This window comes from Gadus macrocephalus, chromosome 22 (assembly GCF_031168955.1).
Source record: "Gadus macrocephalus chromosome 22, ASM3116895v1".
NCBI classification, from domain to species: Eukaryota; Metazoa; Chordata; class Actinopteri; order Gadiformes; family Gadidae; genus Gadus; species Gadus macrocephalus.
In genome coordinates, this window is record NC_082403.1 from 4,843,317 (window position 1) to 4,855,815 (window position 12,499).

Below are 12,499 nucleotides of genomic sequence, written 5' to 3' on the forward strand. Positions count from 1 at the left end.
TAGCGCATTCATTGAGTGAGTCTCTATCAAATGGTTCTGTTGTCGTTTTTATTACCATGGTGATGTTCCAGGTGTTGATGATGTTGATGTCTCTCGTCAGGTATTGCCATGACAACAGGCTCTTCATGTCCACATGCATGGTCTGCCACATGGTCAGCATCTTTTGCAGGTTGCCGTCCAGGCTGTGAGAGACAGGGGTGTTCAGGGTAAGAGTTATGGCACTGAGGAGCACCCATACAGGTAGATAGTGAACACTGGGAATCAAACCTGCGAACCCTTTCGGCTGAAAATCCAACCCCCACTTTAGGTCAAGTTAAATTGTGTTCTGTACTTAATGGGTCTTTATTAATTATTCGGTCGCAGGCTGTTTACAACAAACGTATAAGTTCATACACAGACTCAAGCAATGCTACCTCACAATCCCTCACACCCCATAGCACAGCCATCCTTGTTCACACCCTGGTCACTTCCCGCATCGATTACTGTAACCCCCTCCTCTTTGGTATCCCCCTCAAGTCCATCCGTAAGCTTCAACTGGTCCAGAACTCTGCCGCTCGCATCATCCCCAGAACCCCCTCCATTAATCACATCACTCCTGTCCTTCAGCAGCTTCACTGGCTCCCGGTCAAAACCCGCATCCATTTCAAGATTCTGCTCCTCACCTTCAAGGCCCTCCACAACCTCGCCCCTCCATACATCTGTGAACTCCTGCACACCAACACACCCACCCGCACTCTCCGGTCCTCCTCTTCCATTCATCTCACTGTACCCCCCCGCCCGCCTGGTCACCATGGGGTCCAGGCATTCAGCCGATCTGCCCCCCACCTCTGGAACACCCTCCCACCTGACATTCGCAACTCTGACACTCTCTCCACTTTTAAGTCCCGTCTAAAAACACATCTTTTTAAACTGACATATTCAATCTAAATCATTGTCTCCCACCCATTCCACCCCACTTGTGTAAATTGTTTCAATGCATCTTGTTCTTGTGTTTTTTATGATTGTTGATTTTGTTTTTTAAACACTGCCCTGAAAGGTGACCTTGAGTGCTATGAAGGGCGCCATCAAATAAAATGAATTATTATTATTATTATTATTATTATTTAGAGCTGTCAGTTAAACGCGTTATTAACGGCGTTAACACAAACCAATTTTAACGGCGTTAAAAAAATTATCGCGCGATTAACGCAATTGTTTCATTTAAAAAAAAATAAAAAAAAATAAATAAAAAATTTCTTTGGCTCAAAACAAAGAAGCAGTAGCCTGACTGCTATGTTCAAATGACATTTGTTCAAAGCAGTCGTTTAATTGCACTACAGGCTCTTTTTTGTATCGTCCTGTTTTGATCAGTATATGCCAATGTTGTTATAAATAAAAAATCATTTGCACAAGGCAAGCCGATGCACTTCACCATGTTTATAAGAGAATTAAAATGAGAAGAATTATGGGACAAAAAAATCAAGGGATATTTAGCATAGAAAAAGAATTTGCGATTAATCGCGATTAATCGTGAGTTAACTATGACATTAATGCGATTAATCACGATTAAATATTTTAATCGCTTGACAGCTCTATTATTATTATTATAATACATGCAGAGAATCAAAGTAAATCATTCAATCCAAAGCATGCACGAGATCACACGCTTTCCCTTTCTTTCCCTCAGTCAACACTGTAGACGCCCATAGCCACAGTACACCCAAACACACAGTTACACAATGCGTTTGTGACCACTGACGATGTTTTCAAGGATGATAACGATTCAGCCAGGAGCTAATGGGCCTGGTGCCACGGGCGTCGACTGCAATTAAAACCTAGCTCAAATGATTAGCTACATGATCTGTCTTGAGTGTTTAACTGTGGTAATTCAACCTCGACATTGTATTTCCTGCGTCTCGTCTTCCCTTTGGGGCTTTCGGCTCAGCTGTTGTGCCTGTTTTTGGGGCTTTTGTCCTTAAGAGTCCTTAAGGCTTTATCATGATCTAACTAGACATCTGCCAGGACACTGCGGGCACTGCAGTGGAGTGGGTGAACAGAGTTTAAATAGATTGCACATTAGAGGGTTCATAGAGTGCACATTAGAGTGTCAATAGAGTGTGCATTAGAGTGTTCATAGAGTGCACATTAGAGTGTCAATAGAGTGCACATTAGAGTGTTCATAGAGTGCACATTAGAGTGTCAATAGAGTGCGCATTAGAGTGTTAATAGAGTGCAAATTAGAGTGCGCATTAGAGTGTTAATAGAGTGCACATTAGAGTGTGCATTAGAGTGTTAATAGAGTGCACATTAGAGTGTCAATAGAGTGTGCATTAGAGTGTCAATAGAGTGCGCATTAGAGTGTCAATAGAGTGCACATTAGAGTGTAAATAGAGTGCACATTAGAGTGTCAATAGAGTGCACATTAGAGTGTCAATAGAGTGTGCATTAGAGTGTTAATAGAGTGCACATTAGAGTGTGCATTAGAGTGTCAATAGAGTGTGCATTAGAGTGTCAATAGAGTGTATAAATATAGTGTACATTAGAGTGTTAATGAAGTGTATATTAAGAGAGAGTATAGTAGAGTGCACAATATATATATATATATATATATATATATATATATATATATATATATATATACAGTAGTATGAACAGTGCAGTCTAAAGTAGAGATCTGTCCTAAGAAAGACACTTGGAAAATAAGATCATTTTAATTCACAATATGCCTAATTGCACGGTATCAGAATCTGGCGACGGTATGGAATGTTGGTGTTTTCATGGCAGTTGGAGTTTCCCCAGCCTTACCCGGCAACACTGCTCACAGCCTCCTTATTGGTGGGTGGGACCAGGAAGCAGATGGAGGGGACCACCGCCTCGCTTCCCTTCTCGTTGAGAACCCTCCACTTGTGGGGCTGGGAATTGTCCAGCAGGGCGCACTCATCGCCCCGGTGGACCGTGATCTGGGAGGGCAAGGGACAGCAACAACAACAACAACAGAGGTCAGCGCTGTAAGAACAGGTCTTGTGCTGCGGCGGAGAAGTTACACACTGATAACGAGGAGGAATGTTTAAGGCAATTAGCGCAGGTTCAGACATTGTTATTGTGGTCAGGGGTTGGGTTTCTGTGGAAAAACATGCCTCCCATCCTCCCAGTTATTGTGCCAAATCTGTTGATAACAAACAAGAAAGACAAGGAAATAGTGGTTGGCCAGATCTAGTCACAGAATACTATGAAAAGCCTTGCCTGGCCGTTCACTATTCTAGCAGGTAACACATGCATGGTATTGATCTTAGCACAGTGTACAGATCCATTACTAGACCTAACTATATAAACTATAGAAATCTAGGGCAGCTAGCATGCGGTCTATAATGTTCTTGAGTTTGTGACATTAAGGCAAAGTGAGAGCTTTAGTGGAGGAACATTCCGGTCTTCCCCAGATATGGCGGACTTCCAAAGATAGTAAGGTTGCTTGGGCGCGTCAGGGCTGCCACAACAGTCGTGATTTGTGACAGGAAGTTAAAGAGAGGACTCCAAAGAACAATAACCCGATTATCAACTCAAGATTCCAGCTTTGGGAATTTGATCCCAGCCCTCTCGAAACATGAGGCTTCAATGAAATAAAACCCTGGCTGACCGTTCTTGAACTCAAAGTGGGAGGAGGGCGACGGCATATCCATAGAGTCATGCTCACTTCTCCATCCCCAACAGGTAAGAGTCTGCACCTCCAGCTCGCGGTGGGACTGCGTGTTATCTGGGTTTGAACCGAGTACCTTTCAGTTGGGAGTCGAGCCCAACCCAACCTGACTACAAACACCCCCCCCCATCGTCCCTATAGCGACTTTGGTTTCAGCCCCGCCTTTGGTTTCACCCCCCCCCCCCCCCCCCCCCCCCACACACATGGTACGACACATGACAGCTCTGAGACCAGCAATGAGTTCAGTCCACTGGGTAGGCTTGCTGTATGTTGCAAGTCCTGGGACTTAAAAATAGTACTTCTTATCTTATCCTAGCTATCTTTGTTTTATACGTGGAATGGGTTAGCCTAGTGATTGTTGGTGCTCCGCACTTGGTTCTATAAACATCCTTACTGTACGAGCAGTGATATGTTGTTGTTTCTCTTCTGACAAATCTTTCTTTTTTGACTGATGTACTTATTGTAAGCCGCTTTGGCTCAAAGCGTCTGCCAAATGCTCTCAATGTAAACGTCAATGTCGGCTTGTCGGCCGATCCCTCCTTCCTACATCGGTAGGGGTACATAACATAACACGACACGGCTCAAACTCTCAGTGTCCTGCCTCTCCGTCTGCTCGGGCGCGACACCAGCCTGTCCGTGTGTCCGTCAGTCAGTCCTCACCTCCAGCTGCTTGAAGTCGCACACGGCCTGGACGGGCAGCTTGCCCTTCAGGGGCGTGGCCGGGTTGCGGGGCCGCAGCTGAACCACGTTCTTGGCGCGGCGGCTCAGGCCCTCCAGGTGGGTCCCGAACTCCTTCAGCTGCTCCCGCTCGTCCTGCCGGGGACAAGACAGGACGCACCAGGGCGGTGGTTAGAGGCTGACAAACCCCAGACTGGGCGGGCGGCGCCACTTTGATACGCCTTCAGATCAATGTTGGCAAGATGCGCGATTGGGTTCCGACCTCAGCAGCTAAGTGGTTGCATGTCTAAGGGTAATTTTAAACTGAATTTTTACAATGAGAAGGGTCACTTTAGCCTTGTGGGCACCCGTTTAAACAAGACCTGACAGCCAAATGGCTTAAAGTTAATGACGAAAGGGTAAGGTCGATGACAGATGAATGATTTATCGATGTGACGTAAGATGAAGATGAACAAGGTGATGAACACAGGTGATTGACAGGTTTACACACTAACTATGTAACCGACAGCTTACCAGTGGGATGTAAGAGAATGATGGCAGGTCAGAGTGCACATTAGAGTGTACGGAGTCTCTACAGCAGAGTCTATACAGTTGGGTGTATAGTGGAGTGTACTGTATAGTTTACAATAGATGTTTCTACAGTACAGTATAGTCTCTACAGTAGAGTTTACAGTACAATAGAGTGTACAAGAGTTTACAGTACAATAAAGTGTACAGTAGAGTGTACAGTATAGTCTCTACAGTAGAGTTTACAGTACAATAGAGTGTACACAAGAGTGTACAGTAGAGTCTCTACAGTAGAGTGTACAGTAGAGTGTACAGTAGAGTCTCTACAGTAGAATGTACAGTATGGTCTCTACAGTAGAGTGTATAGTAGAGCCCTTACAGTAGAGTGTACAGTAGAGTTTAGTGTACAGTAGAGTCCTTACAGTAGAGCGTACAGTAGAGTTTACAGTACAATAGAGTGTACAGTAGTGTGTGAACAGGCCCTACCACTGCGTCCTGCAGCAGGTCCTCCAGGCGTGTGACGGTGATGGTGCGGTCGCACGTGTACTTCCTCTTCATCGTCTCCTGGATCTTCTTCATCCTCTCCTCCGCCTCCTTGACGTCAGCGAAGAACTGGGAGAGAGAGAGAGAGAGGGGGGAGTGGGCGAGTCAAAGTGAGTGAAGGAATGAAGGGGTTGACATGTTGATTTGTACAGTGAAGAAGGCCGAGCAGGGAGGGAGTTTGGAAGGTGAAGGACGAACCTGGAAGTAGGCGCCGTTCTCCTTCAGGTGGGTCTCCAGGCAGCAGCACAGCTGCAGGATCCAGCTCCACTGAGTCTGTAGGGCCGCCGTGAAGGCCTGGGGGAGAGAGGAGGGGGAGGAGGAGGAGGAGGAGGAGGAGGAGGGAGGTGGGAAGGACGGAGAGGGGGAGAGGGGAGAGGAAGATAGAGGGGGGGAGGAGGAGGAGAGGAGGAAGTGATAAGGTGGAGGAGAGGGGGAAGGAGGAGAGAAAGAGAGAGGGGGGAGGAGGAGAGGAAGAGGGAGGAGGGGGAGAGAGAGGAGAAGGAGGAGAAGGAGGAGGAGGAGGTGGAAGAGGGAGGAGGAAGGTGGGAAGGATAGAGAGGAGGAGAGTGGTGGAAAAATAGGGAAAAGAGGAGGAAGAGGTGGAAGAGGGAGGAGGATGGTGTGAAGGAGGGAGAGGAGGAGAGTGGAGGAAAAAGAGGAGGAAGAGGAGGAGGAGGAGCAGAAAGAGATGGTTGAGCCACATGTAAAACCAGTTGACTTTTGCTTTAAATTAACCAGGGGATTCATACAAATCAACCTAGTAAAGTCTAGCATAATTATAAAAATATATATATATATATAATTCTATGAACTTTAAATGCTCTCGTTAAATGCTGTGGTCCATTCAACTCTTTTCTCCTTAAGCCCAACCACAGTCCCCTCCTCTCTCCTCTAGCAGGGCCTACCTCCACAGTCCCCTCCTCTCTCCTCTGGCAGGGCCTACCTCCACAGTCCCCTCCTCTCTCCTCTAGCAGGGCCTACCTCCACAGTCCCCTCCTCTCTCCTCTAGCAGGGCCTACCTCCAGTCCCCTCCTCTCTCCTCTAGCAGGGCCTACCTCCACAGTCCCCTCCTCTCTCCTCTAGCAGGGCCTACCTCCAGTCCCCTCCTCTCTCCTCTAGCAGGGCCTACCTCCACAGTCCCCTCCTCTCTCCTCTAGCAGGGCCTACCTCCAGTCCCCTCCTCTCTCCTCTAGCAGGGCCTACCTCCAGTCCCCTCCTCTCTCCTCTAGCAGGGCCTACCTCCACAGTCCCCTCCTCTCTCCTCTAGCAGGGCCTACCTCCAGTCCCCTCCTCTCTCCTCTAGCAGGGCCTACCTCCACAGTCCCCTCCTCTCTCCTCTAGCAGGGCCTACCTCCACAGTCCCCTCCTCTCTCCTCTAGCAGGGCCTACCTCCACAGTCCCCTCCTCTCTCCTCTGGCAGGGCCTACCTCCAGTCCCCTCCTCTCTCCTCTGGCAGGGCCTACCTCCACAGTCCCCTCCTCTCTCCTCTGGCAGGGCCTACCTCCACAGTCCCCTCCTCTCTCCTCTAGCAGGGCCTACCTCCAGTCCCCTCCTCTCTCCTCTAGCAGGGCCTACCTCCACAGTCCCCTCCTCTCTCCTCTAGCAGGGCCTACCTCCACAGTCCCCTCCTCTCTCCTCTAGCAGGGCCTACCTCCACAGTCCCCTCCTCTCTCCTCTAGCAGGGCCTACCTCCACAGTCCCCTCCTCTCTCCTCTAGCAGGGCCTACCTCCACAGTCCCCTCCTCTCTCCTCTAGCAGGGCCTACCTCCAGTCCCCTCCTCTCTCCTCTAGCAGGGCCTACCTCCACAGTCCCCTCCTCTCTCCTCTAGCAGGGCCTACCTCCACAGTCCCCTCCTCTCTCCTCTAGCAGGGCCTACCTCCACAGTCTTCTTGGCCGGGTGCCCGTCTCTCAGCAGCTTGTCCCCAGAAGCCTGGACCAGGTTCATCTTCTTCTCCCTGGACTCCAGCTCTCGCATCAAACCCTGCGGCAACACACAACCACAAGGTTCAGGAATCCATGCTCCATGACGCATATTGAATAAGCGGTATCTAAATTTCCATTATACCAACAGACAATCACAATGGTATCAAATTTGAGCTGCAAAATTGGAAAAGAAAAAAAAGTTAATACGTATATTACTCCAAATTATGTAATCTCTGAGGATTTATCAATAGATCGATGCCATCGGTTAACACATCCATGATTCAAATATCGTATAAAAATAATTTACAGACTCTATGAATTCCACATTAGATGATATAGGGGACCCAACGTACCGAGTAGTTGTCCTTCTTGGCGGTCATGTTGGTGTTGCGTTCGCTCCAGTCGTAGGTCACCTCCTCCTCCTCCTTCTCGTTGAGCCACATCAGCTCCTTGGTGGCGGCCAGCACGAAGGCGTGCAGCTGGTCCAGGTTCCGCAGGCGGGACTTGGACGAGTTCTGGTTGGGGGAACCACACAGTCGCATTGTCACAGGTCACACGGTCACACGGTCACACGGTCACAGGTCAAAGGTCGCAGGTCACGTGGTCACACGTCACGTCCACACCCACAGAGATCACATCCTCCAGTGTTTCCCCCAGCACAGTGTTGTTAAGGCGGCCGCCTTAACAACAATAGGGCCTGGCCTTGACTACCAATGTATATAAAAAAAATATATATATAATTCTTTATTTAATTTTTTTTATTATTATTTTTTTAATTATTATGCATTAACAAAGTAGAAACTCTCGTAGGGAAAGAAAACATACTTCCATCAGGTGTAAAAAATAAAGATCAATAATGCATCGGTAATACTGTTCACAACAATGGTCGTGCCATAAAGCTTTTTGAATTGAATTGAAACGCCCCCCCCGCCCCGCCTCCTTGATCACCTTGACTAAGACATTTACTGGGGGAAACACTGTCCTCTGGGTGAGGGTTTTATTATCAGGCTGTGCAACAAGGTTGTTAATGTACATGGGTTCCTAGGACGTGAAGAAGAAGGTGTACTTTACAATTGTAACGTTTTGTACAATTGTACAAAATAACAATTTTGTTAGTGCTTGGCACTTGGTTCTATGAACATCCTTTCTGTACCGACAGTGATATATTTTTTCTCTGTCTTCTGACAATTGTAAGTCGCTTTGGATAAAATCGTCTGCTAAATGTAAATGTAGATGTATACTTTGATTGAAGGTTAGGATCAACTTTGTATTACAAGACCACACAGCGGGGATAATTAATAGACCTAAAAGGCGAAAGCAGGTGTGAATCAGAGGGGGATTATGGGTATTTTGTTTTAAAGGTTATTTGGTTGACACCCATACGGTTGTACTGGTGTTGAATCACCAGAATACTTGTAAAGATGTTGGCCGAGATATTTGGATACGTTGGAACCTGCAGAAAAGTGTTCTGGTTGCCAAACATTTGTATGTTGACGGCCAAAACACTGTTGTAACCCGGTATCTTGTCATAAGTACTTTGAGCCAGAACCTTCCGGCGTAATCCCCCCTGAATTTAAGGAGGCGTTAACAGCAAACCAACCGTCAAAATTGTTCTGTACTACGAACCCAAAAGTGCATGTAGCTGTACATGTACTTCAGTCAATGACGGATTACCGCATGGGCAAAGTGGGCACATGTCCAGGGTCCTGGCCAATGGGGGGGCCCTTGATATACGTATATATATATTTTTTTTTGCTATGAACTTTGGTGCGTTTTTACTCTTACAATTGTAGGCCTATGGTAAAAATAAGATGTCCTAATTTTACGTTGGGCGATGTTAAAAATAAATTTAATGTAACAAACCTGTGAAAGATGTTATAGGCTACATGTGTAAAAAAATAAAAGAAATCTCCTTTACGTCTCCCTTTTTAAAAGTTACGCATGCTTTACTTATTATTGATGATCCGTCAGATTCTGACCGAACAGCCTCATGGAATTTACATTTTACAATTCTTTATATTTTAAACTAACGAAATTCGTTGAAGGAAGTCATTAGGTGCTTTCAAAGTCATGATATTAAGCTGACAGACTGCATGTTCTGCCGTTCTACCTTTTTTTTAAGGCCTAGTGCGTGTATTTGCGTGTTGGTAGGGGTCAATGGCTGGTTTGTGTCCAGGGCCCGTGGTCATGTTAATCCGTCCTTGACTTCGGTAAAGGTTTGCTCGGTTCTCAACACAGGGGTCAAGGGTCAGGGGTCAAGGGTCCCATAGAGTCGCGTGGAACCTACCAGAAGCTTGCCGTACTGCAGTTCCAGCTTGGCCAGGTAGTCGCGATAGGCCCCCTTGCTGACGCGGGACACCTGGGCCTGTATGGGTACACAGCCACCACCACCACGTCAGAGGACATGACAACAAATCCATCAGCCAGTTCAATCAACCAGCTCTGTACGACACCTGAGAGTGACAGATTGGCGGGGAGGTATGCATGTGGGAATGCATGAAATAATGAACAATATCAGAACATTGCGTTCTTTTTGGCACCTCTTTCTCATATCCGAAGCTGCTCTACTGCAACCTGTCGAGCGGTTTTATAGACTTACTCATGTTCTCACTTATGGTCGCACCCATCTTACAGGTCATTAAAGTCTGCTCAAAGACCTCTATTTTACTGTTTAGTCGTTAAGCAGATGCTCTGGGTTCAAAATGAATGACAGTGAGTCCAGAGACACGTCTCAAAGAGCAGGCTGGGTTTAGGGCCTCTTTGATCAAGGATGCCAGGATGTCGGTTACGTTGCGGACATTGAAACCAGTAACTTTTGGCTTGAAGCCTATGCAGTACCCTGCTCCATTTAATCACGGTTTTAAGTCAAGTTTAGAGGCTTGTTTACAATTATTTGGTTAAATGTAGGCTCTGAAAGATATCCATTTGGTTAACTCTAGGCTCTAGGTTGCCGTGATCGAAATCACTTTGAAAGTTAAAGTTAGACTTTAGTTATTTTGATCCTCACCTCGTCCGCCTTGGCCCTCTCGATCTTGGAGCGGAACTCCTCCACCGAGTGGTTGAGGCCCCGGTGGCTGCCCAGCTGGGACTCCACGGTGGGCAGGTCCGAGCCCCACTCGCCCTGGTCCACCCGGACCTGGTTCTCCTCCACCCAGCCCAGCAGGTCCTGGACGTAACGCAGGGTCACCTCGTCCAGCTCGGGCCGCACGCTCACCGGGGCCTGCTGGAGCACCTGGGCGGAGTGGGTGAGGCGCGTCTGGGTCTGGGTCTGGGTCATGGGGATCTGGGTCTGGGTCATGGGGATCTGGGCGAGGGTCACGCCCGACTTGAGGCGCAGGTTGTACTCGCTGCGGAGGTTCACCAGGCGCTCGTGGAGTCGGTAGACCCTGGAGGGGGGTGAGGAAGGGTGAGGAAGGGTGGGGAATACAGGGGTGGAGCTTTTGAGTCAAATGTGGTCGATCGGGTCCAACTTTTGTTAATAGCGTCAAACTTTGATCAACTGAGTTAAGATTTGGTTTGAGGATCTTTGGCTCGTGTTGAGTGTTGTATCTGTTCATCTTTGTTATTTATAGCAAATTCGTTATTGAGGAATTATACGTTCACCATCTTCGTAGGGTACGAGCAAATACACGGAAGCTAATAGTGTTGTACAGACCTGCGGTACATCTGTTCAGCCTGTAGATGGCGCCCATCCTTCAGCAACTGAACATCATTGAAGAGGAACCGGATCATGCCCTCTGCTTTCTCCAGGTCGGCCTCCATCTCAGCGGTGTGCTGAGCAGGCTTCCCTGCATTCAGCATCCTCATGTCCTGACACACACAGGGGAATGTGCCGTTTAACATCAGCTACTAGGGTTAAGTCTTGGTTTCCTACCCATTTTTTTTCATGATTTGTTTTATCCCTTTAAAAGCATTGAAAAATGTATAAAAGTTAAATTATCTTCAATCACAATTCTCACACCTTTTTCTCTCCTCACAGACTAATTACAAAATAGGACAACTAACAGCTAGAAAAAAATCTGTTCATCTTGAACCAGCGAACCAACCAAAGGTAATGCATCATTGTTTCGATAGGGGGCGCCAAACTCCAACAAAAGAAGTCTTCTCAACTGTTATACTAGAATTGAATCAAAGGCAATTAGAGTCAATGTCTCAGCTTTAAAACATATGATCCATTGTGCTACAATTACACCCGTAAGACTAAACACTTAGTTTAAGAGGGTATTTTCTATAACTACTGGTTGTGAAAGTTGTTAGACCCACCGTTTGCAGCAGGCTTTCGACCTGGTTGAGCTGCTCCTCACACACCCCAGACTCCATCTGGACCTTGCTGACAACCCTCTGGAGACGCTCCAGCCTGCAGGGCGAGAGAGCAAAGGGTCAAAGGTCAGCATCTCACAAGGAAGAAGAACTACAAAAAGCGACTCGCAAAAAAGAAAGAAATGGAGGAAAGAAAACAGAACGTTGTGGTGATTGCATTGATTTAGGAGATCCAGATGAACAAAAAAATACATACAACCGGCACAGATTCCCAATTGCATTCCACAATAAACACACATTCTCTATTTGAACAAACGCTACAACTGGAGCACTCACGCCCTCTGGTGGAAGCGAAGGGTCAACGCGTAACCTGTGTTCATGAACGCCATGGCGACGACTCGGTGGGCTCTAGTCTCTGAGTCAACTGGCTGGCGGTTGATAGGGACTAGCCGACGGTGCTGAACACCAACCCCAGACCTCCAGAGATCTCGAATGCCTGCTCCTCTCCAGAGTGCCCTCCCTCGCCAGCATGAAGACCCACCTCGAGTCAATCCTCATATGACCATGAACAAATTGATATTTATTTTCAGTGCTTCTTTGACGCAGGGCGAGTCTTGTGGGGGGGGCGAGGTCTTAGACATTGGATCACGGGGGTGGAGGGAAACCGTTAATTTAGTTTCCTACTCTCTCCACTCTCACAAAGCCAGCCCAGTATAAATGTTTTTTTTTGTTGGGTAAGTGAGACGTACGATGGGATATGAGTCATCATCGCCATGGTCACACACACACAAAGCCTGCCGGCTTTTTTCATGATTCCCCTTTTTATTTTATTTTATTGCGGTTCCCTCGAGTTTCTTCTGCCCGTTGCACAAGCGCGTCTATTTAAGACCTTGCAGGGATCGCCGTGGCAACCG

At 47.4% G+C, this 12,499-nt stretch overlaps 1 protein-coding gene across 5 annotated transcripts in view; it reads right to left on the reverse strand.

Annotated features, from left to right (window-relative positions):
- pleca (plectin a) overlaps nucleotides 1-12,499 on the reverse strand; it is a 47,043-nt gene that overhangs the window by 18,463 nt on the left and 16,081 nt on the right. For all 5 annotated transcript variants that reach the window (XM_060043143.1, XM_060043145.1, XM_060043142.1 and 2 more), the window contains 11 exons: nucleotides 11,589-11,682; nucleotides 10,981-11,135; nucleotides 10,333-10,711; nucleotides 9,613-9,690; nucleotides 7,679-7,840; nucleotides 7,279-7,383; nucleotides 5,600-5,695; nucleotides 5,345-5,470; nucleotides 4,334-4,486; nucleotides 2,785-2,939; nucleotides 56-182 (listed from right to left, as the gene is read on the reverse strand). In XM_060043143.1, coding sequence (XP_059899126.1) covers nucleotides 56-182; nucleotides 2,785-2,939; nucleotides 4,334-4,486; nucleotides 5,345-5,470; nucleotides 5,600-5,695; nucleotides 7,279-7,383; nucleotides 7,679-7,840; nucleotides 9,613-9,690; nucleotides 10,333-10,711; nucleotides 10,981-11,135; nucleotides 11,589-11,682 — 1,630 coding nt within the window. The remainder of the gene's footprint in view (nucleotides 1-55; nucleotides 183-2,784; nucleotides 2,940-4,333; nucleotides 4,487-5,344; nucleotides 5,471-5,599; nucleotides 5,696-7,278; nucleotides 7,384-7,678; nucleotides 7,841-9,612; nucleotides 9,691-10,332; nucleotides 10,712-10,980; nucleotides 11,136-11,588; nucleotides 11,683-12,499) is intronic.